The 24793-nt window shown below is 42.5% G+C and overlaps 1 protein-coding gene across 3 annotated transcripts in view; it reads left to right on the top strand.

Annotated features, from left to right (window-relative positions):
- DOCK11 (dedicator of cytokinesis 11) overlaps window positions 1–24793 on the top strand; it is a 199678-nt gene that overhangs the window by 140967 nt on the left and 33918 nt on the right. For all 3 annotated transcript variants that reach the window (XM_069943237.1, XM_069943236.1, XM_069943239.1), the window contains one exon: window positions 24000–24122. In XM_069943237.1, the coding sequence (XP_069799338.1) occupies window positions 24000–24122 (123 nt within the window). The remainder of the gene's footprint in view (window positions 1–23999; window positions 24123–24793) is intronic.

The following is a 24793-nucleotide window of genomic DNA, read 5'->3' as shown; positions in this document are numbered from 1 at the left end:
ACCTATGTGTGAGATAGGCTTAAGTGATCGCAAAATGATCGCATAACGATTTTTCCATACGATATATTGTTCCGTCTACACGCTGATCGTTATAAAAAAAACACATCGTTCATTCAAAATCGTTAATCGTGCGATCGGGCGAATTATCGCTCCGTGTAAAAGTACCATTACTCGGATATTTATGGTCCTTTTAGACGGAACAATTATCGTTCGAATTTGCACGATAACGATTGCATTTGAGCGATAATCGTTCCGTGTAAACACAGCGAACGATCAAGCGATGAGCGAGAAATCGTTTATTTTGATCTTTCAACATGTTCTCAAATCGTCGTTGATCGTTTGCAAAAAATTCGCAGATCGTTTTGTATAAACATTCTTTCAACAATTTCACCTATGTGTGAGATAGGCTTAAGTGATCGCAAAACGATCGCAAAAAGATTTTTCCGTACGATGTATCGTTCCGTCTACACGCTGATCGTTATAAAAAAACACATCGTTCATTCAAAAACGTTAATCGTGTGACCATTACTCTGCCTGCTCGTAAAGGGGTTATCCAGCGCTACAAAAACATGGCCACTTTCTTCCAGAGACAGCACCGCTCTTGTCTCCAGTTCAGGTGTAGTTTGTAATTAAAGGGGTTATCCAGCGCTACAAAAACATGGCCACTTTTCCCCCTGCTGTTGTCTCCAGTTCAGGTGCGGTTTGCAATTAACCCATAGCTGCACCAGGACGTTATTGAACGTCCTCGTGCCGCTATGGGAGTTCAGAGGGGGGTCGCGTGGCGACCACCCTCTGAACTGCCGCGATCCCGGGTGCCGCGAGTAGCCCGGGCTCGCGGCTATTAGCGGGCACGGTCCGATCGCCGTGCCCGCTAATTAAGTACTTAGAAGCAGCTGTTAAAGTTGACAGCTGCTTCTAAATACTTGCTGATATGCATCCCTGGTGGTCTAGTGGGGGGATCGCCCCCCTGCGGCGCGATTGCGGGGGGGCGATCCCTGCATCCATCCCGGGCCGGGGTCTGCTCCGTAATGGCGCTGATCCCGGCTCGGCATTCTATTGCTTTTGGCTGCAGCAGCCAAAAGTAATAGAACACCGATCTCATGGATTCATGCAGTATAACTATACTGCATGGATCTCTATGAGAGATCAGAGTACATATACTAGAAGTCCCCCAGGGGGGCTTCTTGTATATGTGTAAAGTAAAAGAAAAATGTATTTTTAATAACACAAAACCCCCTCCCCTAATAAAAGTCTGAATCACCCCCCTTTCCCCATTTTATAAATAAAAATAAATTAATTAATTAATAAACAAACATGTTTGCTATCGCCGCGTACGTAATCGCCCAAACTATTAATTAATCACATTCCTGATCTCACACGGTAAACGGCGTCAGCGCAAAAAAATCCCAAAGTGCAAAATTGCGCAATTTCTGTCGCATCAAATCCAGAATAATTGTAATAAAAAGCGATCAAAAAGTCATATATGCGCAATCAAGGTACCGATAGAAAGATCACATCATGGCGCAAAAAATGACACCTCACACAGACCCATAGACCAAAGGATAAAAGCGCTATAAGCCTGGGAATGGAGCCATTTTAAGTGACGTATATTTGTTAACAACGGTTTGAATTTTTTACAGGCCATCAGATACAATATAAGTTATACATGTTACATATCGTTTTAATCGTAACAACTTGAGGAACATGCATAACAAGTCAGTTTTACCCCAGGGTGAATGGCGTAAAAACACATTTCCCCCAAATAAAAGAAATGCGTTTTTTTTTTCAATTTCACCACACTTTGAATTTTTTTCTGGTTTCCCGGCACATTTTAGGCAAAAATTACATCTGCCATAGCAAAGTACAATTAGTTGCGCAAAAAATAAGGGCTCACTTGGGTCTCTAGGTGGAAAAATGCAGGCGCTATGGCCTTATATACACGAGGAGGGAAAAACGAAAACGCAAAAATGAAAACTGGCTGTGTCCCCTAAGGGTTAAGCTCCATTTACTTCAATGGAACTGAGTTTCAAAACCCCACCCAAACTGGAGACAATAGTAGGGGGAAAGTGGCCATGTTTTCGTAGCGCTGGATAACCCCTTTAATTACAAGCTACACCTGAACTGGAGGCAAGAGCGGTGCTGTCTCTTTACTTCACTTTACTTTAATGGAACTAAGTTGCAAAACCTGCTGCGATTCCCGGTACTGTCAGTTTGTATGGAAATTACATACTCGCAGCCGATTTCTGATTCTACTGCCAGTATGTAAACCCTGCCCCCCTTAACCCTCTGCAGCCCAGTGAATACTTTACTTGTCCGTTCAGGGCTTGCTTCTGTGGCTCCCAGCTCCCTGACGTCCCACTCAGCCAATCAGTGGCTGCGGTGGGAGAGTGCACTGATTGGCTAAGCAGGACACCAGAGAGTCGGGAGCCACAGAAGCAGGTCAGAGCGCGGACGGGTAACTCCACTGCTATTCAACTACGTGTGAAGCTACCCCGAAGCTGGAGATAAGACTGGTGTTGTCTCTGAAAGAAAGTGGCCATGTTTTTGTAGCGCTGGATAACTCCTTAAATCATGCCACTTGAGGCTCCAGCTGCCACCTGGTTTGCAGTGATTTGTGGTCTATTTGGTCTGATCTTATAAAAATGTGTGCATGTAAATTTAAGTATATATACCTGTACATTTATGCAGAGGCATCTAAAACTAATGTACATCTTAATTAGGCTGGGTTCACACTACGTATATTTCAGTCAGTATTGTGGTCCTCATATTGCAACCAAAACCAGGAGTGGATTAAAAACACAGAAAGGATCTGTTCACACAATGTTGAAATTGAGTGGATGGCCGCCATATAATGGCAAATATTTGCTGTTATTTTATTTACGGCTGTTATATTGAAATAATGGCAGTTATTTACTGTTATATGGCGGCCATCCACTCAATTGCACCATTGTGTGAACAGATCCTTTCTGTGTTTTTAATCCACTCCTGGTTTTGGTTGCAATATAAGGACCACAATACTGACTGAAATATACGTAGTGTGAACCCAGCCTTATAAGGGTTCGTTCACACGCACAGGATCTGCAGCAGATTTGATGGCGCAGATTGGAAGCTGCAGATTCAAAGCAAATCAATTCTGGGCCATCAAATCTGCTGCAGATCCTGTAGGTGTGAGTGCACCCTAAAGTTAGATTTTTAGTAGTTGTTCTGTGTCTCAGGTTCTGCTCGGGATGAACAGATAAGAGAGAACATGAATTTATGCATTTGTTTACAAAATGAGCTTTAATACAAAGTTGAATGATATGATAGTACCCAAAATCACATGAGTGCTGGGTGGCATTTTATAAATATGCAAGATGTCTCCTTTCAGAAACTGTATGGTTGTGTTAGAGCATGTTCATACAGGCAGTAACTATGGATTTTAAAGTGACTCTGTACCCACAATCTGACCCCCAGAAACCGCCTGTTCCTTCGGATAGCTGCTTTTAATCCAAGATCTGTCCTGGAGTCCGTTCAGCAGGTGATGCAGTTATTGTCCCAAAAAACAACTTTTAAACTTGCAGCCCTGTGTCAAACTGCCGTGGCCTAGAGCAGTGATTTTCAACCAGTGTGCCGTGGTACACTAGTGTGCCGCGACACATGGTCGGGTGTGCCGTGGGGAAAGTTCCCCAAACTATGGTGCCCCTGTGAAACAGGAGGAAACAATGGGAGAGAAACCTGGGGATGGGGGAGAAACAGGGGAGAGAAGCAGGGGGGAGAGAAACATGGGGATGGGGGAGAGAAACAGCGGAGAGAAACATGGGGATGGGGGAGAGAAATAGTAAAGAGAAGTATGGTGGAGAGAAGTATGGTGGAGAGAAGTATGGTGGAGAGAAGTATGGTGGAGAGAAGCACAGGAGAGAAGCACAGGAGAGAAGCATGGGGGGAGAGAAGCACAGGAGAAGCAGGGGGGAGAAGTATGGTGGAGAGAAGCACAGGAGAGAAGTAGGGGGGAGAAGTATGGTGAAGAGAAGCACAGGAGAGAAGTAGGGGGAGAAGTATGGTGGAGAGAAGCACAGGAGAGAAGTAGGGGGGAGAAGTATGGTGGAGAAAAGCACAGGAGAGAAGTAGGGGGGAGAAGTATGGTGGAGAGAAGCACAGGGGGGAGAAGAAAACAGGCCCAGGTTTCACAATGAGTGAGTATAAATACATTTAGAATCTATATTATTAACTATATGTATAATATGTACTGTTTTAGTGCCATTTTGGTTGGTGGTGTGCCGCGGGATTTTTTAAGTATAAAAAGTGTGCCGCGGCTCAAAAAAGGTTGAAAATCACTGGCCTAGAGTGTGTGTGCATTAGGCTTGCACCACCTCTCTGTCCCTCCTCCCCACCCTCTTTATCATTAGGAATGCTACAGGCAGGTATTCTCCTATTCATCAGCTGTGTGAGCACAGCACATGGGCTGGATCGTTAAGGCACCTGTGTGGTGTTCACTGCAGAGGAATAGGAAAAATCCTGCCAGTGGCATTCCTAATGATGAAGAGGTTGGGGAGGAGGGACTGAGGGGTGGTGCAAAGTTAGGGCACAGATACTCTAGGCCACGGGGCTGCAAGTTTAAAAGTAGTTTTTTTTAGGACAATAACTGCATCACCTGCCGAACGGACCCCAGGACAGATCTTGGATTAAAAGCAGCTATCTGAAGGTACAAGTGGTTTGGGGGGGTGGGTTCAGATTGTGGGTACAGAGTCACTTTAAAACTGCTCATTTCTGTGCCAAACAGCAATCAATAGGAGCTACAGGACCATAGTAGAAAACCATAGTGCACATGACTTTATGATGCTTAATTTTATAATAGAGGTTTTATTTGTGTATGTCAAAGATTGTTTGGAAAGCCTTTGTGGCAAAAGGGTAAACACCAGGAATGTTCATAACATATACCAACATGAATACAGAATGATTTCGGGATAGAATAGTTTCACTTTTCATATCCACAATGTGAAAATATTCTGCCTGTTGGGCCCTGTCTGGAAGTTATCTGTTCCATGATCATACAAGTTATGTATGTGATTTGTTTGGGCTGGTACAAAGGATTAATGGGAAAAAAAACTGAAAACCTTTGATATGTCAGAAAAACAGAAAAGCGCAACATAACCCTGCAAATGCCAAGACATGTGGTTAATGTAGATATTTAGAATCGCAAAATTGCTTTAAAAGATATAGAAAATTAGGTTTTTGGCATACCATTTGATCAAATAGTGTCTACCATCCCACCATGTTAAAGGGGTTGTCCAGTGAAAATCTTTTTTTTTTTTTTCAAATCAACTGGTTTCAGAAAGTTATATAGACTTGTAAATGACTTCTATTTAAAAATCTCTAGTCTCCCCATACTTATCAACTGCTGTATGTCCTGCAGGAAATGTTGTTTTCTTTTCAAAGTTCTCTCTGCTGACATCACCCCAGACAGGAACTGTCCAGAGCAGTAGCATATGCCCATAGAAAACCTCTACTTCTCTGGACAGAGATGTCAGCAGAGAACACTGTGTCAGACTGAAAAGAAAACATTTCCTCCAGGACATACAGCAGCTGATAAGTATGGGAAGATTTGAAATTTTTAAATAGATGTAAATTACAAATCTGTAGAATTTTTTGAAACCAGTTGATTTGAAAGAAAAATATTTCCGCTGGACAACCCCTTTAAGGTGACCTCAGGCACGGGATAGAACCTACACTGTACTCTGTACACTGGTGTCATTGTTGTTGCTATATAGATTTGTTAGGGATAAAAATCCAACTTTTTTTGCAGACTGGGTATGAGAAGATACTGGTACCATAACTAAGGTACAAAGAGCTAGTCCTAGCAGAATAAATATTATACGGATCTGTGCTGATGGCTCTTCGGTTCTTTCTTTCTTCCTTTAAGGCCAGACAATAAATACCACGTAAACAGGATAGCTCATAAAACAGGCCCACATCTACAGACAAAAACAAGTCCCTGATATCAATCTTGCATCCTGGCAGTCACTGTGGAAAATTATTTGAATTTGTTGCTATTCCTTGATGTTCATTATGTGTTTCTTGGCATAGTAAAATTTCTATTAATTTCTTCTATTAAAATTCTGCTCCTTCAAACACTGCATCCCCATTTGCCAGGAGGCCATGCTGGACAAAATGGAGTAAAAATGGGCACCATCCAAACCACCGGAAAGGTGTCCTGTATCCAGGTGGCCAAATCTGTTTTCACTCTCATTAAAGGGGTTCACCAGCAAAATTTTCTTTCTTTCAAATCAACTAGTTTCAGAAAGTTATATAGATTTGTAAATTACTTCTATTTAAAAAATCTCCAGTCTTCCAGTACTTATCAGCTGCTGTATGTCCTGTAGGAAGCGGTGTATTCATTCCAGTCTGACACAGTGCTCTCTGCTGACATCTCTGTCCATGTCAGGAACTGTCCAGAGCAGCAGCAAATTCCCAAAGAAAAACTCTACTACTCTGGACAGTACCTGTCTCAGACAGAGATGTCAGCAGAGAGATTGGAGAGAATACACCACTACTGCAGGACATACAGAAGCTGATAAGTATGGGAAAACTTGAGATTTTGAAATAGAAGTAAATTACAAATCTATATAACTTTCTGAAACCAGTTGATTTAACAGAAAAAGATTTTTGCTGAATAACCCCTTTAACTATAGAGAATAAGTGGAGGGTGTATAATTTACATACATATTTACTCAGAAAGATACCCAGTATTGTGAAGTCTCTTGTCCACCTGAAACCATGCAGATACTCAACTAGGAATGATAATGAGGAGGGAAATTGTGGGCGTCTGATGTTTGCTGGATATTTTTAGGAATTGAGCGTTGTGGGCATCTGTGTAGCCTAATAAACACGTGGGGTGTAGAACTTCTGAGGGAGCATAGAAAGAAGAGCAGGTAGTGAGAGTACTTTGATATACCAATCTGCATTATTACGGATCTGCATCTCATCTGAGTATAAAAATTAAGGGGGATAGTGGGTACAGCCACAAGAAGGGAAACTACAGAAGCACTGTGGTTCTTGCAAGCTGAGTAGCATTAAGAGCACAGAGCCCCAATTAGGAGGTGAACACGGCAATGTGCGGCTATGTTCACACACAGTATTTTTGCTTAGTATTTTGCTTAATATTTTGCAACCAAAACCAGGAGTGGATTGAAAACACAGAAGGGCAATGTTCACACACTGTTGAAATTGAGTGGATGGCCGCCTTATCACGGTAAATAATTACTGTTATTTTAAAACAACAGATGTTTTGACATAACTGCAATTATTTGCCATTAAATGGCGGCCATCCACTCAATTTCTACATTGTGTGAACATAGGGGGAGATTTATCAAAGGGTGTGAAATTTAGACTGGTACAAACTGCCCACAGCAACCAATCACAGCTCCTCTTTCCTTTCACCAGAGCTGGAAGCTGAGCTGTGATTGGTTGCTGTGGGCAGTTTGCACCAGTCTAAATTTTACACCCTTTGATAAATCTCCCGCATAGTCTTCATTGGATTAAGCAGTGACATCAGGTTCCTTTTAGGGTGTTTCATATTAATGGACATTTTATTTTACTATAAGGGTACAAACACACACAGCGTATACACAGCAGATCTGCAGCAGATTTGATGCTGTGTTCAGTTATATAGATCTAATCTGCTGCGTATTTGCTGCGTATCGCAGCAGTAAATACGCAGCGTATACGGTGTGTGTGTTTGTACCCTTATGCTTGGGTTGTGTCTGCATATTAAAGCGTAACTGTCATTTCAGGGCCATTTTTTTGAAAACATTAAATATCAACAGTTCAAGCGATTTTAAGAAACTCTGTAATACGTTTTATAAACCAAAAGAGTTTCCTTCTGGACTGAAAAAGCAATCTCCCAGCCTCCCCCCTCACTTCAGAAGAAGCAGGATTTCTGTGTCCATTATGTGGCTATGGAGAGGGGAGGGGCTGAGAGGAGTGACTGAGCACGGAGCAGTCCTGCACAGCACAACACTCTGCAATCTTCTCTCAGTAAGTTCATAGATAAGCACTGACCTTTCTGACCCCAGAATCCTGCGGTTTAGGTGCCCAGAGAGTCTACAAACAGCTGACCTTCATGTCACCTCTTCCTGCTCCCTCATCTCCCTCGGCCCCTCCCCCCTCCATAAGGATAGAATGGAGAGAGCAGAACCCGTCTTCACTGGCTTCTCTGTAATGAAGACGTGTTTGCCTGATAATGCACAGATAAGAAGTCAGGGGGGGAGGCTGGGAGATTGCTTCTTGAGTACAGAAGGAGGCTTTTTTGGCTGATATAACCTATTACAGAGTTTCTTAAAATCACTTATACTACTGATTTCTGCAATAAAAAAAACATGACAGTTACGCTTTAATGTACAGTATGTATTATGGCTGCAATACACAATCCTGGATTTCCAGTGCTGGAATGTGGTTGGTGAATTATTATAGAAATGATATTAAAGAGGATGTACCACCAGGTACATCCTCTTTAACCTGAACCCACGGATCGAACGGCGCCGGCACGGGGAAGCCACGGCACCGTTCTATGCACTGGAACCCTCCCCTGTATGACGCGGCTCCATTCATTCTAAGGGAGCTGCGTCATGGAGGGGAGGGAATTCCCTCCCACTGGGGGCGGGCCGGCCTACTTCCAGTGCTTGAGCACCGGCCGGTTCCTGGTGGTACATCCTCTTTAAGAAGTCATCCTGGTGCCATGTCCTAACAGTCTGCCGTGAATCATTGTGGGAAAGTTATCGATACTGTAATTGTCTAGTGATATCCATAGTACAAACAATTGATAGCAATAACTAATATGGATCATTCATCCTTTTTACATTTATTTTCCTTACAGTGTCAGTTTTTTGAGTCACACTCTTTTGTGTGAGAAAGGTGTGCTTTCTACTGAAAGATAATGTTTCACTGTATGAGCTTCAAGGTGTGGCTGGCTACAGGTATCTGCATACTGTAACCCTACAAACCAGTTATACACAGTCTATGGAATCCTAAGAAGTTCCTGGAAGGACACTTTTTTTTAAATGTTTAATGGATGGGATCTGGGCAAAATGGGGTTGTATAGTTTTTCTGGCTTTGGTACAAAGTATTTAGAACAGTGCTTCTCAATTCCAGTCCTCAGGCCTCACCAACAGGTCATGTTTTGAGGATTTCCTTAGTATTTAACAGGTGATATAATTATACTCAGTGCATCAGGTACCCTCAAAACATGACCTGTTGGTGAGGCCTAAGGACTGGAATTGAGAAGCACTGATTTAAAAGGTTGTACCATACAAACACATAATAAAAAACGAAAACCATAACATAAGGTTATACAGAAGAATGGACCAGGCCAGTCATTTACTGTAAGGCTGGGTTCGCGCTGGGTTTTTATAATCAGTTTTTTTTTTGTTTTTTTTTTTAAAGGATGGTAAAAAGAAACCTGATGCATTTGTGTGCATCCATTTTGATCTGTTTTTACATTGACTTCCATTACAAAAGAAAAGGATCAAAACAAATCCGTTTTTTTTAACGGACACAAAAATGAGGTCAACTACGTTTTTGTGTACGTTAAAAAAAAATAGATCAAAAGGGATGCACACAAATGCATCCATTTTTCCATCCGTTTTTTGCAAAAAAATAAAAAATGTAGTTTTCTGTCACCTGTAGCATTGTGGGGCCATAAATAAAGTATTCAGAATTGTTGCCACATGGTAGCAAAATAAGACTGGAGAGCTTCCTCTGGGGCATACAGTAGTTGATAATTACTTGAAGGCTTCTTTTTTCTATTTTTTAATAGAAGTAATTTACAAATCTGTGTAACCTTTAAGAAGGACCCTTTTAGGATTTATTTTTTAAGAATTTTTTTGGTGACTTTTTTTTCAAATTTTCTATCAATATTATAAAAAAAATCCTATAATCTTGCAGTGTTTATTCTCACCACTGGGGCTAAAACTAATCTGAGACTTCCTGTTCTGTCTGTAGTGATAAGAGGAGACTGCTGTAAAGTGATCTGTACAGCATTACAGCGACATGTGACACCAGTAGATAGAGAAGACAATAAAAGCTCCCTGTGAAATGACCTCTTCAAAGGTCACAGAGCGTGCTTAGAAATGTTTTACATTTATCTCAAGCAGACAGAGTCTGTCTATTGTCATCTATGTCCATGAGGCTTGCTGTAAAGCATGTCACTAAATGCTGTTAAGAACAGCTGAGGCAAGATGGCAGCCTCCATAATAATGTCCAAAGAGTGAAATACAAAAAAATTGCAGTCAGAAAATTGAAACAGATTAATTTAAAAAAAAAAAAAAACAAGTTTTAGTATCTGATCCTAATCAGTAAGAAAGTTTTGGTGACACATTCCCTTTAAAGGCATTTGTGTCTCTGTTATAGACAAAAGCCATGACATTAGCATACACATAGCTACTACATTCAAAGTAAATTCACTCCTCCACTAGATTTTCAGAACCGCAATTTACGGACGCTCCCATAGACTTCTATGGGTGAATCTGTGTTGCAATTGCAGATCTGTAGGACTAAGGACAGTGTGAACTGCTCAGTAGAAATCAACTGGCCCTAAACTTGTCTGGAGTTGCAGATCCGCATTAATGGACAAACTTAGGGAAGGTGTGAATGTAGCCTTAGAAATATACATACGGTCATTGGTTGGTGACAGGTTCACCCACCTTTACCTGCATTATCCTATGTATAAAAGATGTCTGGACCACTGTAGAAATGAAGCACTTCACCCCCTCTGCCTAGATGTGTATCTTTTTTATGTCTGATTTTGTCAATGTATGTACCACAAGACTTCTAAAGTGCTGTGGAATATGTTAGCGGTATATAAATAAAATTATTAATATAACTAGTGTGAGGGGAGGCACACATACAACTTGTTGCAACTAAGGTAGAAGCTCTGATGAAATATCTGCCAGCATATCTCCCAGAATAGGAATGGGACACCTCTCACTCTCATGACATCACGCCGTCACCCGACTGCTCACTGTGTTCCTATGACTTTAGAGACATGCCTTGTTCTAGGGAAAGTTTAAAGTAATTTGTTTTTTTTTTTATCTAACCACACTGACCTATCATGCTACATCTGTGTATTCTCCCTGCCTGAAATCAATCATTCTGTGAATGGATCAGCAGGTGTAACAGTCTATAGCTATTGTAGTGGAAATGCCCATACATCAGACAGTATACATTGGGGGCAGTTAGTAAATTGGGAAACTTCTAGCTATTATGTAACTTCTGTTGTACGCTGTGGTTGCACCACAGATCCACTGTTTGTACTGCAGCTCCACTGATAACATCACCGTCTACTGACAGATATTTTACTTGTTTTGTTTTATGCTGGTTCATTGTTATTATTGTTTAGCGCCGCACTACCCCTTTAAAGACATGAAAACTTCCCATATGGAAGGCAGTAGAAGTTTTCTATGGGGATTTGCTACTGCTCTGGACAGTTCCTGACATGGATAGAGGATTTGTGCAATTGTTTACCTTCATAATGTGTTATGCATAGACATGATTGGTGCACAGTTCCATACAGTGTTTAGCCCTATTTAACTACTGTTCCAATCCACATTATGGCAGGAGCCACTCAACTAAAGCCCGTTACACAGGGCGACTGAGAGGAGCAAACGAGCGCTGTTAGCGCTCGCTTGCTTCTCGTTTCCAGCTCGCTGCCATGGGGAGCTGTGTGTGTGTGTGGGATGGGGGCAGCACATAGCAGCGGTCTGCTGCCGCCGCTCCTGTTCCGCGGAACGACGGCAGCAGTTCGTTGCTATATCAGTCATATGTCTTTCAACATGTTGAAGGACAAATGACTGCAACTGCGATGCCCGGGCCCCTAGGGGCCACTCTGCTAATAGGTGTAGCTACTGGCAGGAACTAGGGCAGCTGCTGAGCAGAGGATTATCACGGTTTTGGCACGAGGGCAACACAGCTTAGAACCGGGCTCCTGACCTTGCGGAGGCTGGGCATGCGATTATTCGTTGTTCCTAGTCGGGGCACCGATTAATACACCAATGCCAGGGTTCAGTAACAATGGTAGTTGTATATTTACTTAGTTGTGGTTACTAGTAGCAACAGTCTCTCCGGATGCAACCGGGAATAAGGCAATCTTAAGTAAAGCAGAGTAATGAGTGATGCTGCAATAGGCTGTAGGTGAGCGTGCCGGATGATAAGGGTAGTAGTAATGGTACTGAGGAAGAGATGCTGGGTGGAATGGAGCTGAGATGAATATTTGCTGTTGATGATTAGAGAAGATGAAGAGAGGAATGACTGAAAAACGGCACCCAGATGAGGATCTTGATACTTGAGACAGGAACACAGCCAGTGGACTGTAGCAGCAGAGCACACCGAGGCTCCTCTTCTGAAGGTGAAGAGGAGTCACACACACAACCTATCCCCTCTGTGGTGGGGAATAGACTGAGGTACAGCAGGAAGCCACATGGTATCCCCCAGCCAAAGGTCGACGGCTATTGGGGGTACCATGGCAACATGGCACGGTCACATGATCACCAGCCTTTGCATTATCACCATTAGGCATATACAGTGAAATATACATGAGACATGGGTGTAATGACAAAACCTGAATACTGCAGGGGCTTACACAACACAAAGTTGCAGTGGACTACGGCCTTCCCAGAACAAGACTAGTTATAACAAAGAGGTAGATACAAACTAGTGAACAATAGCCTGTTCTGGGCCACTGCACAAAGATCAGCCGACATCCATCATGTCGGCTGAATGTTGCCTTCTATTACACAAGGCGAATATCGGCCCTAACAGCCGATATCCACCGAATACATCCGATAATCGTTTTAGTGCTTTAAGAGAAGCAACAGTTTATAATTCACTAAGACATGAATATCAATCAATCCAGAAAATTGCAAGAACTTTGAAAATGTCCTGAAGTGCAGTCATGAAAATCATCAAATACCATTACTGTTCGTTCTGTTGTACACGCATTGCTTATGGATCATAATGCCTTTCGTAACCCTAAAATTCCGTGGGACATATTAAGGCTATGTTCACACTACGTGAACACCCGGCCGTTCCTCGAACCCGCCCGGGTCACGGAACGGACGGTCTCAGCCCGGATCATCCCGGCCGGTACTTAAGTACCGGCCGGGTGATCTTTCCGGCCGCGGAGCTCTGATGCAGGCACATTAGCGCGCGCCCGCATCAAAGCTTCCCATAGCACACAGTGAAGCAAGCGGCCGGAGCTGCTTGCTTCACTGTGTGAACTGACAGGTCTTTCTGCGGCCCGAATTCACTGAATTCTGGCCGCAGAAAACTGACATGTCAGTTTTTTCCGGCGCCGCATGGGGTCCCGGCCGGAGCACATACGATGTGTGTACTCTCCGGCCGGGATCCCATTGAAAATAAGGTTATCTTCCACCTCTCAAAACTACGGCCGTAGTTCTGCGGCGAGAACTACGGCCATAGTTTTACGTAGTGTGAACATAGCCTAAGGGTGCGCTCACACGTACAGGATCTGCAGCAGATTTGATGGTGCAGATTTGAATCTGCAGATCAAAAGCAAATCAATTCTGAGCCATCAAATCTGCTGCAGATCCTGTACGTGTGAATGTGAGTTATCCAGCGTTAGAAAACTATGCCTACTTTCTTCCAGAGACAGCAAGCATGACTCTTATCTCTAGTTTGGGTGGGGTTTTGCAAATCAGGTCTATTGAAGTCAATGGAGCTTAATTGCAAGCCACACCTGAACTGGAGACAAGAGTTGCATCTTTTTTTAAAGAAAGTGGCCATGTCTCCTACGCTGAAAAATCCTTTAAAGTTGGGGTATTTGCCTACGAGCGTTCATCTCCCACTGTACATGCCGTCTATGGGATCCCGGCCTGAGCGTATACACATAATATATGCTCCGGCCGGGATCCCATAGACGGCAAACAACTGACATGTCAGTTTTCTGCGGACGCTATTCATTGAATAGTGGCTGCAGAAAACCCAGTCAGTGCTCTATAGTGTGCTGTGGGGAGTACTGACCGAACGGATGCACCCGCATCAAAACTAAGTGGCGATAAAGATCATGATCTTTTCAGTCATACGCAGTCTGAACATAGCCTTCCAATGGAAGTCAATGGAAAAATGGGTCAAAACAAATGCACACAGTTGCATCCCTTTTTTTTATCAGTTTTTCATCCGTTTTTTGCAAAAAACGGATTGCAAAAACGTAGTGTGAACCCAGCCTAAGACGCCAAATGTCAAACACGCGAACAGCGCTGTGTTACAAACATAAAGCTTACCAAGATGCTTGGTTGGGAACTAGTCGGCTGTACCTTGGGGGTAAAAAGATAGTGAATTCCAAACTCTTTTTCTCTAATGAATCTTTCTTTGAACTATTGAATCAGTCTATAAACTTCTTGCTCATCTTGCTGAGCAGAATTCAGCTTCTTCTGGAAATGTCCTAAATGTTCCGTATGATATTCTTACCTGCTTCACCCTATTTTATGCAGATTTGTATAATTCTAAACTATCTTAACCATCTCCTACTATTTCACCCTATTTACATTCACTCCATTCCTCTTTCTGACTTTTCTGACTCATAGAGACAGTCCTATCACTTTAGAGTAGAAGTTCACCAATGGCATTGATTCTCTTAATGAGAAATCCCCTGGCCCAGACGGGCTTTCCAAAAAAGTATATGCCAAATATTCTGATCCTTTAGCTCTGTTCAGCTACATAGTTCTCAACCTCTCATTGTAGAATGTTACCTATAACCCACACTTTCTGATGACACTGTGGTTTTGATTTTGAAATGAGGATCTTTGGATCATATCACCTAACTGGTTTGCTGAATACAGACTACAAGATTCTTCCCAGAGATCAAAGGAGAACTCTAGCTCCAACAAATCTGGTGCAGGCAGGGGGTGGGGTAAATAAAGAATGTATACTTACCCATCTCTGTACCCCGGCAGCGCCACATCACTCTAAGAGCCACCAGACTTCATTTTCTCCTGGCTTCCTGCTATATCACGACCCTGCTATGTTTTGCCTCTGTCACTGACTGGCTGAGCTGGCCATTTGTGAGCATGTGTCATAACGTTGCAGGAGCAAGAGGAGGCCGGCGGGGGTCCGAGATTGGTAATGTGGCGCTGTGGGGGCACGGGGGCAGGTGAGTATACATTCTTTATTATGTTCCCTTCACCCCCTGCCTGCAACAGATTTTCAGTTGTGGCTGATGTTCTCCTTTAAATACTAGTATTTTCACTCTCTGAATTAAAATGATCAAACAGGTTTTATGCTTAATAAAGTTACCTCTGATAACATCAGAAAAAGCACAAGTCATCGCTAAGAGAGGTCAAACAAAAAAGCTAATTTGGGCAATAGCCTCCTTAGACACAGCAAAAGCATTTGCTTCACTAGAATGGCCATCTTCTAACTTTATATTTATAGAGTTACATGGCATGGTTGTCCACTTTCCAACCTTACTTTTTGCATTTTTGATTCACGGTCTTGCAAATTAAACAAAATATCATGTTACGAGTAGAGATGAGCGAACCTGGAGCATGCTCGAGTCGATCCGAACCCGAACTTTCGGCATTTGATTAGCGGTGGCTGCTGAACTTGGATAAAGCCCTAAGGCTATGTGGAAATCATGGATATAGTCATTGGCTGTATCCATGTTTTCCAGACAACCTTAGAGCTTTATCCAACTTCAGCAGCCACTGCTAATCAAATGCTGATAGTTTGGGTTCGGATCGACTCGAACCCGAACCCGGTTCACTTATCTCTAGTTACGAGGCATTAATATTAAAAAAGATCATATTGGACTCTATGCTGATGATAGGCCTCTTTATTTTCCCAACCAGCTAGCATCACTAAAGGCCCTATTACACGAAGGAATTATTGTCCAATATCGGCTGTTACGGCCGATAATCGTCAAGTGTAATCGAAGACAACGATCAGCTGACACGCATGATGTAGGCTGATTGTTGACTTTCGACATGTTAAAAAATAAATGATCAGGATAGCAGCGATCTGCTGCCGCTCCGCTATCTTTTATGGGCTGCCTGGATGATCTAGTGATCACTGGGCAGCTCCCCGTGCCCCTCCCGACTCTTACCCACTCCCTGACAAGTGTAATAGCGCCGGCAGCAAGCAGGAACGAGGAGCAAGCGAGCACTGACCTGACAGGTCGTCACTCGCTTTCTCCCTCTCGTTGCCCCGTGTAATAGGGGCTTTAGAGAGGAAACAAGGAAAAAATGCAATCCATGGAGGAGATAAACAGTACAGGTATTTAAGTTACTAAAAAGAGCACATACTGTATGTTCTCCTTTACATGTATGCTGTTCTTTAGACATGTCATCAGGCATGTCAAAAGTTATTGATCACAAGGGGTCTTACTGCTGAGAACCACCGTGATCAGGAGATATAGACAGGGAGAGAGCATGGCAGCAGCGTTATCCACTCCCTGGCCATATTTTCGTAATGGCCAGTTCTGGCAACGGAAGTCTGTAAGAGTACATTGTCAGAATTAGTGGCCGGCCAGGGAGTGGATAGCATTGCTTCCTCGCTCTCTCCCCAGCTATATCTCCTGATCTCAGCAGTAAGACCCTTTGTGACCAATAACTTTAAACGTGTCTGATGACATGTCAAAAAGTTATTTTTCATGACAAATACCCTTTGAAGACTCTGCTTTATGGCACAACTGTGTAAAGTCGCAAATCGGGAGTGTGTGGTGTATTTCTCCTTAGACTATTTACTCCCTTGCATGAAGATTTATTTAAAAAGAGAGATGAAGTGCCCATTGGCACACTGGGTTCCCCTTGGCACACTAAGGACAGTTTTAGTACATAGTTTGGATCTTACATGTGAACTGTGATTATCTTGCTAGAAAGGGTATTAGCATTATATCACCTAATTTCTATAGTTCCTTTGGGTTACCTCTTGTGAGTCCTGTGTGAATTACCCCCTGGGTCACACAATTCATAAGAATCTTATTTTTAAATTTAGGGAAAGTTTAAGTTCCCTAAAAAGAAGCTAGTATACAGTACATGTCATTTTGTGTGTTAACCACAATGACATATAAAGTCGCATCTATTCTCCCAGGCTGAAATCACGGTGAGTCATCCTGAGAAATGTTGCAGTGGAAAGATCTATATGTTTGTCTGCTGTTACCTTGGAAAGACTTCATGGGTTAGAAAAATACCCAAGTATATGACCTCAATTACTGCAATGACTGCCACCTCCATATAGTTAATATTTTATACAGATGAGGGGAATTAGCTGCAGCTCATTTTCCCAATGGACATTACTACAGCAGGTAACAGTACGGCATTGTCATAGCTGTAATGTCATAAAGCAGTGTGAATTGGTCCTCACATTTTGTCGTATAAACGACATGAACTCTTGATTCCTGTTTGGTATTTGCAGACAGGTTGCACAACCATAGGTGGGTCTTTTTTAAAAGCAGAAGCAAAAAAACACCCCACCAGGATTAAAAGGAAGCAGTGACTATTAAACAAGTGAGGCAGACAGACTAAATGTAACAGGAAGAGGTGCGAAGAGGTGAAAAAAAGTTTCAAAGGACTGAAATGAACCCTTTTTGATTAAGTAAACACTTAGGTCTTTACTATTTTATTTAACTATTGCATTTTACTACATTATAAAATAATCCTGAAATCTTTCAGTTTTCATTCTCACCACTAGGTCTAAAACTAATCTGAGCCATAAGGTGGCCATATACCTTCAATAACTGACAAGCAAAAGTTATCAGCCGCCAGTTATCTCTCCTAACTGGTTCCCATCCTCCCCATATATAGTGTTAAAGGGAACCTGTCACCCCCTGTCACGGGGCAGAGCCTGCCCAACCCCCCGGTGCAGACCTATATACTTATGGCTTCCATGAAGTCCCGTTCCTGGAGCATGTCCCGCTGCGGAGAAATCCCCATCCGAAGCCCAGAGATGAGTCCGACACCCATAGAGAATGACGTCGCAGAGCAGATACAAGGCCATCTGCTTTGGAGAATCTTATGGGCTGTGTACAAGTATAGAGAGAAAATAGAGCTCACACAGTAAGCTGCAGGATCTATATAAGCAAAACTAAGCCAAATTTTTATTATGATGAAAATATTTTTGTAGTATAATAATAACAAAGCAAATTACTAAGATGTCCTTAGCATTTACATTCTTTTCATTACAATCTTATAACTGGTTATTGGTAGCTTGAGCTGTTGGTAGCTTTCAGAGACAACAAAAGCTGCCGCAATCACCAAAGTTCCATATAGTATCTTTTTTAGGCTACGTTCACACACAGTCATAATGCCGGTCGTTTTTAGTGGATGGACATCATTTAACAGCAAATAAAGGCTGTTCTTTTCTAAACAATGGACGTTGTTTGATGTTGAAGTATGGGTGCCCACTAAAAACGTCCATCATTATGACGGTATGTGAACATAGCCTTATTCTGTGAAGAGTGGTAACAGGATGAGGATTAGCACACAGCCCACCTCTGCACTCCTAATATTGCAGTTATTATATTAAGGTCTTTATAGTCATTCAGACCCAACAGACCTGATGTCATTATTCTAAAAATCATCACAGTGTGTCAACTCAACTTATTGTTTTATGCTATAAGGGTATGTGCACACAATGCGGGAGAGTTATCAAACATGGTGTAAAGTGAAACTGGCTCAGTTGCCCCTAGCAACCAATCAGATTCCACCTTTCATTTTCCAAAGAGTCTGTGAGAAATGAAAAGTGGAATCTGATTGGTTGCTAGGGGCAACTGAGCCAGTTTCACTTTACACCATGTTTGGAAAAATCTCCCCCAATGTTTTTTAGACGAAAACATGGCCGTGTTTTCCCCTCAAACGCTGTGTGAACATACCCTAAACCTGTAAATCTCAAGTCCCTCTGGTTGCTAGTATTACAATTTTACATACTGTATGTTCAATGAAAGATCTAGATCCTGGATTTAAAGTAAGAAATCATGTTCCCTAAATCTCCTATACATTGGGGGAATGGTTTCACTGATATAAGAGAGACCACAGAACAGGTTCCTACAAAGACCACAAGTAATAAGCTTGTCTTTTATGATCACACGGCTTCCTAAATGGCGGCATCCCCTGCAGAGTCATGACACACAGTGCATTTCCCACAGCAAAAATGCCTCTCGGCATAGAGAAGGGAGCACTTTGTCAGGATTCCAGCATGTCAGTGGTAAATCAGTGTAAATCATTGCTCTAACCGCAGCTCAGTATTGATGGAGATTAATCTGAACAGATAATCTGCCTAGAGGAAATGAGCAACGCTTAGTTATGTTCCTGTGCATACAAATTGTCACCCAACACCTTTAAAGAACGCTTCATTCTTTACACATCCATTGTTAAAGCGACTCCGTACCCAAAATCTGACCTCCCCAATGCCACTGGAACATTTTCTCCATGCTGAACATTTGCACAGGTGTCTTAACAATCCAGCCCATGTGCCGGGCTGATACAGGTGGGGAATAGTAGGCAATCTACCTGGATCATTCCTAATGATGAGGAGGGCGGGGAGGAGGAACAGAGAGGTTGTGCCAGCCTAATGCATACACAAAAACCTAGACCACTCCCGTAGGGCATGGGGCTGCCAGTTTAAAAGTTGTTTTTTAGGACAATAACTGCATCACCTGCCGAACGGACCCCAGGACAGATCTTGGATTAAAAGCAGCTATTTGACGGTACAAGCGGTTTGGGGGGGTCAGATTGTGGGTACAGAATCGCTTTAAATATGACATTGGAGTCTGAAGACAACAGGTCGTATTAGGGTGGGGGGAACGTCTCAGGATCTGTGCTAGATAGACCGCCAGTTACCTGAATGAGGCTGCTGCACGGTAGACTTCTAGTTGACTGTGCTGGCCCAAATCTGAGAGGGGTTGTCTGTGATCAGTCAGTCCCTCCTGGGCATGTACACCCTCTAGAGCAGGATGGGGAACCTATCGGCCCTCCTGCTGTTGCAAAACTACAATTTACATCATGCCTGGACAGACAAAGCTTTAATTTGAGGTCCCCCCCCTCCCCCCGCAGAGAATTGGGATCATTTAGATTTCAACTGAGGGCCACATATTACACACAATACCCCAGACCCTTCATCTCCATCATTCACTTGCTTTTATACAGTATACACAATAGTTCCGATGGACACCCAAATCTCTAACACGGGAGCTTGATCCACTATTTAATATTGCAATTTATTATATTGCACTGAATACACATGTATATTTTTGGTTTATAATTGACATAATGTATTGCACTTTGTACCAATATAATCATGTCTTTGGTATATATATTGTTTGTTTTGTGGTTATTGATCATGGGTTTTGCATTTATGAATTTTTGCACAGTATGCACTTATATATTAATTATGTGGCACCATAATGTATCCCTTTAACCTGTTTACATTGATATACGTTTTGTACTATTATATGTTTTGCACTTTAATAACTTATGCACTTTTACTAGTGGCAGTAGTATATAGATGACGTTTCCATTGATTATGTACTAGTGATGGAAATACTTGGCCTCCTTTAGGGAATAACTGATACCTTCCTTGTACGCACATCACGGGAAAATTGGGCACAGGCGCTCTTCCTTGATGGCCTCAAGGTTCTCTGTGCGCATGCCTGTATGCATTCCACCGGCGAGCGTTCCAGTGACGTAGGCCTAGAGGAAGTGGCGTGATTCCTGGCTCCTCCTGTGATCTGCGTCGTTCCCCGGAAGGATTCCAAATCTGTATTATAAATAGCGTGAAAGACGTGAGTTAAGACACGCCCCTTGAGAAAGCAAATGTACGCGAAACGTGCGCCAGGGTACAGACGCCACATGCTACTATGGGTAAGCATATTACATGATAATGGGTTTGTAGAAAACAGGTATTGCACATTGGTGTTCACCGGACCTAGGAGGCCAAGTAGATACACTACATCAGGGGTACTCAACAACTTTTAGTGAAGGTCCACTTACTGGGGTCTTTTGTCAGGTGAAGGTCTGAGCTGAACATTAGTAATAAACGTGTTTTGTTACTTTTCACAAACGTTGTTGAACTATTTACATACAGAACTGATGCTTATTAGTGGGAAAACTGGCATTTTTTCTCTCACCAGCCCTTTAAAATTAGGTACAAAGGCGGTGACTGCCAGCAGTAGTATATAGCCCCCCTGTTGCTCCCCCAGCAGTACACCCCTGTGCGCTCTCCCTCAGTAGTGTATAGCACCATGTGCTCTCCTCAGTAGTATATAGCCCCTCTGTGCACTCTCCCCTAGTAGTATATAGCCCCCGTGTGCTCTCCCCCTGTAGTATATAGTCCTCCTGTGCGCTCTCCCCCAGTGGTATATAGCCCCCCTGTGTGCTCCCCCTTTATTATATAGCCCCCCTGTGCGCTCTCCCCCAGTAGTATGTAGCCCCCCTGTGCATTCCCCCTGTATTATATAGCCCCCCCTGTATTATATAGCCCCCATTTGTGCTCCCGCCTCCTTCACTGAGTGGCTGAGCGGACCTGAGACGTCACGTCTCGGGCCCGCGTCAGACACCCGGAAGCGGCCGGGAACCGGGCACCGAAGCGCCACGATGCGGGATCCGCCGCTGGAATCGGGGAAGTGAGTGGACGTCTTTTTCCTCGGCCACCTCGTCCCCGGTCCCAGCGCAAAAGTGCCCCCACGCTGGAGTACCCCTTTAACATGATTTATGTTCTTACTGTGACCATCTTGAGTTAATATACAGTCATATGAAAAAGTTTGGGCACCCCTATTAATCTTAATCATTTTTAGTTATCAAAATGTGGGTTTTTGCAACAGCTATTTCAGTTTGATATATCTAATAACTGAAGAACACAGTAATACTGTATGTTAGGATTGAAATGAGGTTTATTGTACTAACAGAAAATGTACAATATGCATTCAAACAAAATTTGACAGGTGCAAAAGTATGGGTACCCTTATCATTTTCTTGATTTGAATACTCCTAACTACTTTTTACTGACTTACTGAAGCACTAAATTGGTTTGGTAACCTCATTGAGCTTTGAACTTCATAGCCAGGTGTATCCAATCATGAGAAAAGGTATTTACGGTGGCCACTTGCAAGTTGTTCTCCTATTTGAATCTTCTCTGAAGAGTCACATCATGGGCTCCTCAAAACAACTCTCAAGGGATCTGAAAACAAAGATTGTTCAACATAGTTGTTCAGGGGAAGGATACAAAAAGTTGTCTCAGAGATTTAACCTGTCAGTTTCCACTGTGAGGAACATAGTAAGGGAATGGAAGACCACAGAGACAGTTCTTGTTAAGCCCAGAAGTGGCAGGCCAAGAAAAATATCAGAAAGACAGAGAAGAAGAATGGTGAGAAGAGTCAAGGACAATCCACAGACCACCTCCAAAGGACAATCCACAGACCACCTCCAAAGGACAATCCACAGACCACCTCCAAAGGACAATCCACAGACCACCTCCAAAGACCTGCAGCATCATCTTGCTGCAGATGGTGTCACTTTGCATCGGTCAACAATACAGCGAACTTTGCACAAGGAGAAGCTGTATGGGAGAGTGATGCGAAAGAAGCTGTTTCTCTGTTTCTGCAAGCACGCCACACACAGAGTCACCTGAGGGATGCAAAAGCACATTTGGACAAGCCAGTTCCATTTTGGAAGAAGATCCTGTGGACTGATGAAACAAAGATTGAGTTGTTTGGTCATACAAAAAGGCCTTATGCAATGGGTAAAAAAAACCCCACAACATTCTAAGAAAAACACTTGCTACCCACTGTCAAATTTGGTGGAGGTTCCATCATGCTTTGGGGCTGTGTGGCCAATGCCGGCATCGGGAATCTTGTTAAAATTGAGGGTCGCATGGATTCCACTCAGTATCAGCAGATTCTTGAGAATAATGTTCAAGAATCAGTGACGAAGTTAAGGTTACGCCGGGGATGGATATTTCAGCAAGACAATGATCCAAAACACCGCTCCAAATCTACTCAGGCAGTCATGCAGAGGAACAATTACAATGTTCTGGAATGGCCATCCCAGTCCTCAGACCTGAATATCATTGAACATCTGTGGGATCATTTAAAGTGGGCTGTCCATGCTCGGCGATCATCAAACTTAACTGAACTGGAATTGTTTTGTTAAGAGGAATGGTCAAAAATCTTTATCCAGGATCCAGGAACTCATTCACACCTATGGGAAGCGACTAGAGGCTGTGATTTTTGCAAAAGCAGGATCGACTTAATATTAATGTCACTTTTCTGTTGAGGTGCCCATACTTTTGCACCAGTCAAATTTAGTTTGAATGCATATTGCACATTTTCTGTTAGTACAATAAGCCTCATTTCAATACTGAAATATTACTGTGTCCATCAGTTATTAGATATATCAAACTGAAATAGCTGTTGCAAAAACCCAACTTTGATAACTAAAAATGATTACGATTAATAGGGGTGCCCAAACTTTTTCATATGACTGTATAATATAGATACTGTGGTTTGTGGCTGTCTATATTACTGGATCCTTTTGCACTGTATAAGATTGAGATTTTTTCATCATGTTAATAAAATTTGTGAAATTTGTGAAATTATAGCCTTGTAGTGTGTAATTATAGTCAATAGAATTATCGAAGGTATAGTGCTGTTAATACTCACAAGCAGGGGACAGATATATCATTATCATTGGGCCTATTGACTTTAAAGGGCGAGTGAAATCTAAGATTGACTATGTCCGTGCCATTTTCCACTGTTTATAAAGTATACATTTAGGAAATGGACCACATATAGTCACTATTAGACTCCCATTTGCCCTTTAAAGTTAACAGGTCCATTAAGGTCCATTAAAAACACACTGCAGTTTACGTCAACACACTTTTTTTTTCCCCCCACAGGTTGTTAACATGTACATGCAACATGTGGCCTAAACATGGTGTAAATCACCCTAACATTGCTGTAATAATTGATGGTGTACAGTCCTCTTAAGATCTCTCACCATTTCTTGTTTTTACCTTCCCAGGAAGTGTTGGTGGAGTTGCTGGAGCAATGTGTGGACGGATTGTGGAAAGCTGAAAGATATGAAACCATATCTGAAGTGTCAAAGCTCCTCATTCCGATTTATGAAAAGAGGCGAGAATTTGAGGTTTGTGTTTGGTAAATTTATGTCCACAACTTATGTACCACATGTTACTGTTTCTTTATCTTCTATAGACTCAACGGGGGGAACAACATATATCCATGGCCACCTCTGTATTCAATCTCGTATATGTATATGGTGGGAAATCTCCTTTAGTCCCCTCACTGGTGTACTAAGAGTGTAATGGCTTTTATAAGTAAATTGTGTTCCCAGTTACTGTAAACATATGAAAGGACGTTGTGGTGGCCTGGCATAGATGTAGAGCAGTAAACCCAAACATAAACAACCTTGAGGGATTAAATCTGGAATGTGACTAAAATAAAGTAACTAAATTATTAACAAACTAAAACAGTACTTTGAAACATGTGGCTGGTCACGCTTCTATGAACCATAGGACTACATATCCAGCTCTTTCATAATTGTCGTCGCTGCGGGGTAACTTATACAGTTAATTGATGGTTTATCCTCCTGAGAATTGAGACTTGGATAAAGTTGTTGTGTCTGTGAATGCTCCATGGCTACAAATCTGTCCATATCTCTTTATATCTGCTCCCCATTCAAGGAAACTGTTTTGTGTATTGACAGTTCAAATATAGTTCTTAATGTAGAAAATATTTACTAACATTGATGTAGGTCTATGGAGCGGCATGCGTTTTTTAGACTCATGTGTTTTATTA

This window comes from Dendropsophus ebraccatus, chromosome 10, assembly GCF_027789765.1.
Source record: "Dendropsophus ebraccatus isolate aDenEbr1 chromosome 10, aDenEbr1.pat, whole genome shotgun sequence".
NCBI classification, from domain to species: domain Eukaryota; kingdom Metazoa; phylum Chordata; class Amphibia; order Anura; family Hylidae; genus Dendropsophus; species Dendropsophus ebraccatus.
This window is presented reverse-complemented; position numbering and strand designations above follow the sequence as displayed.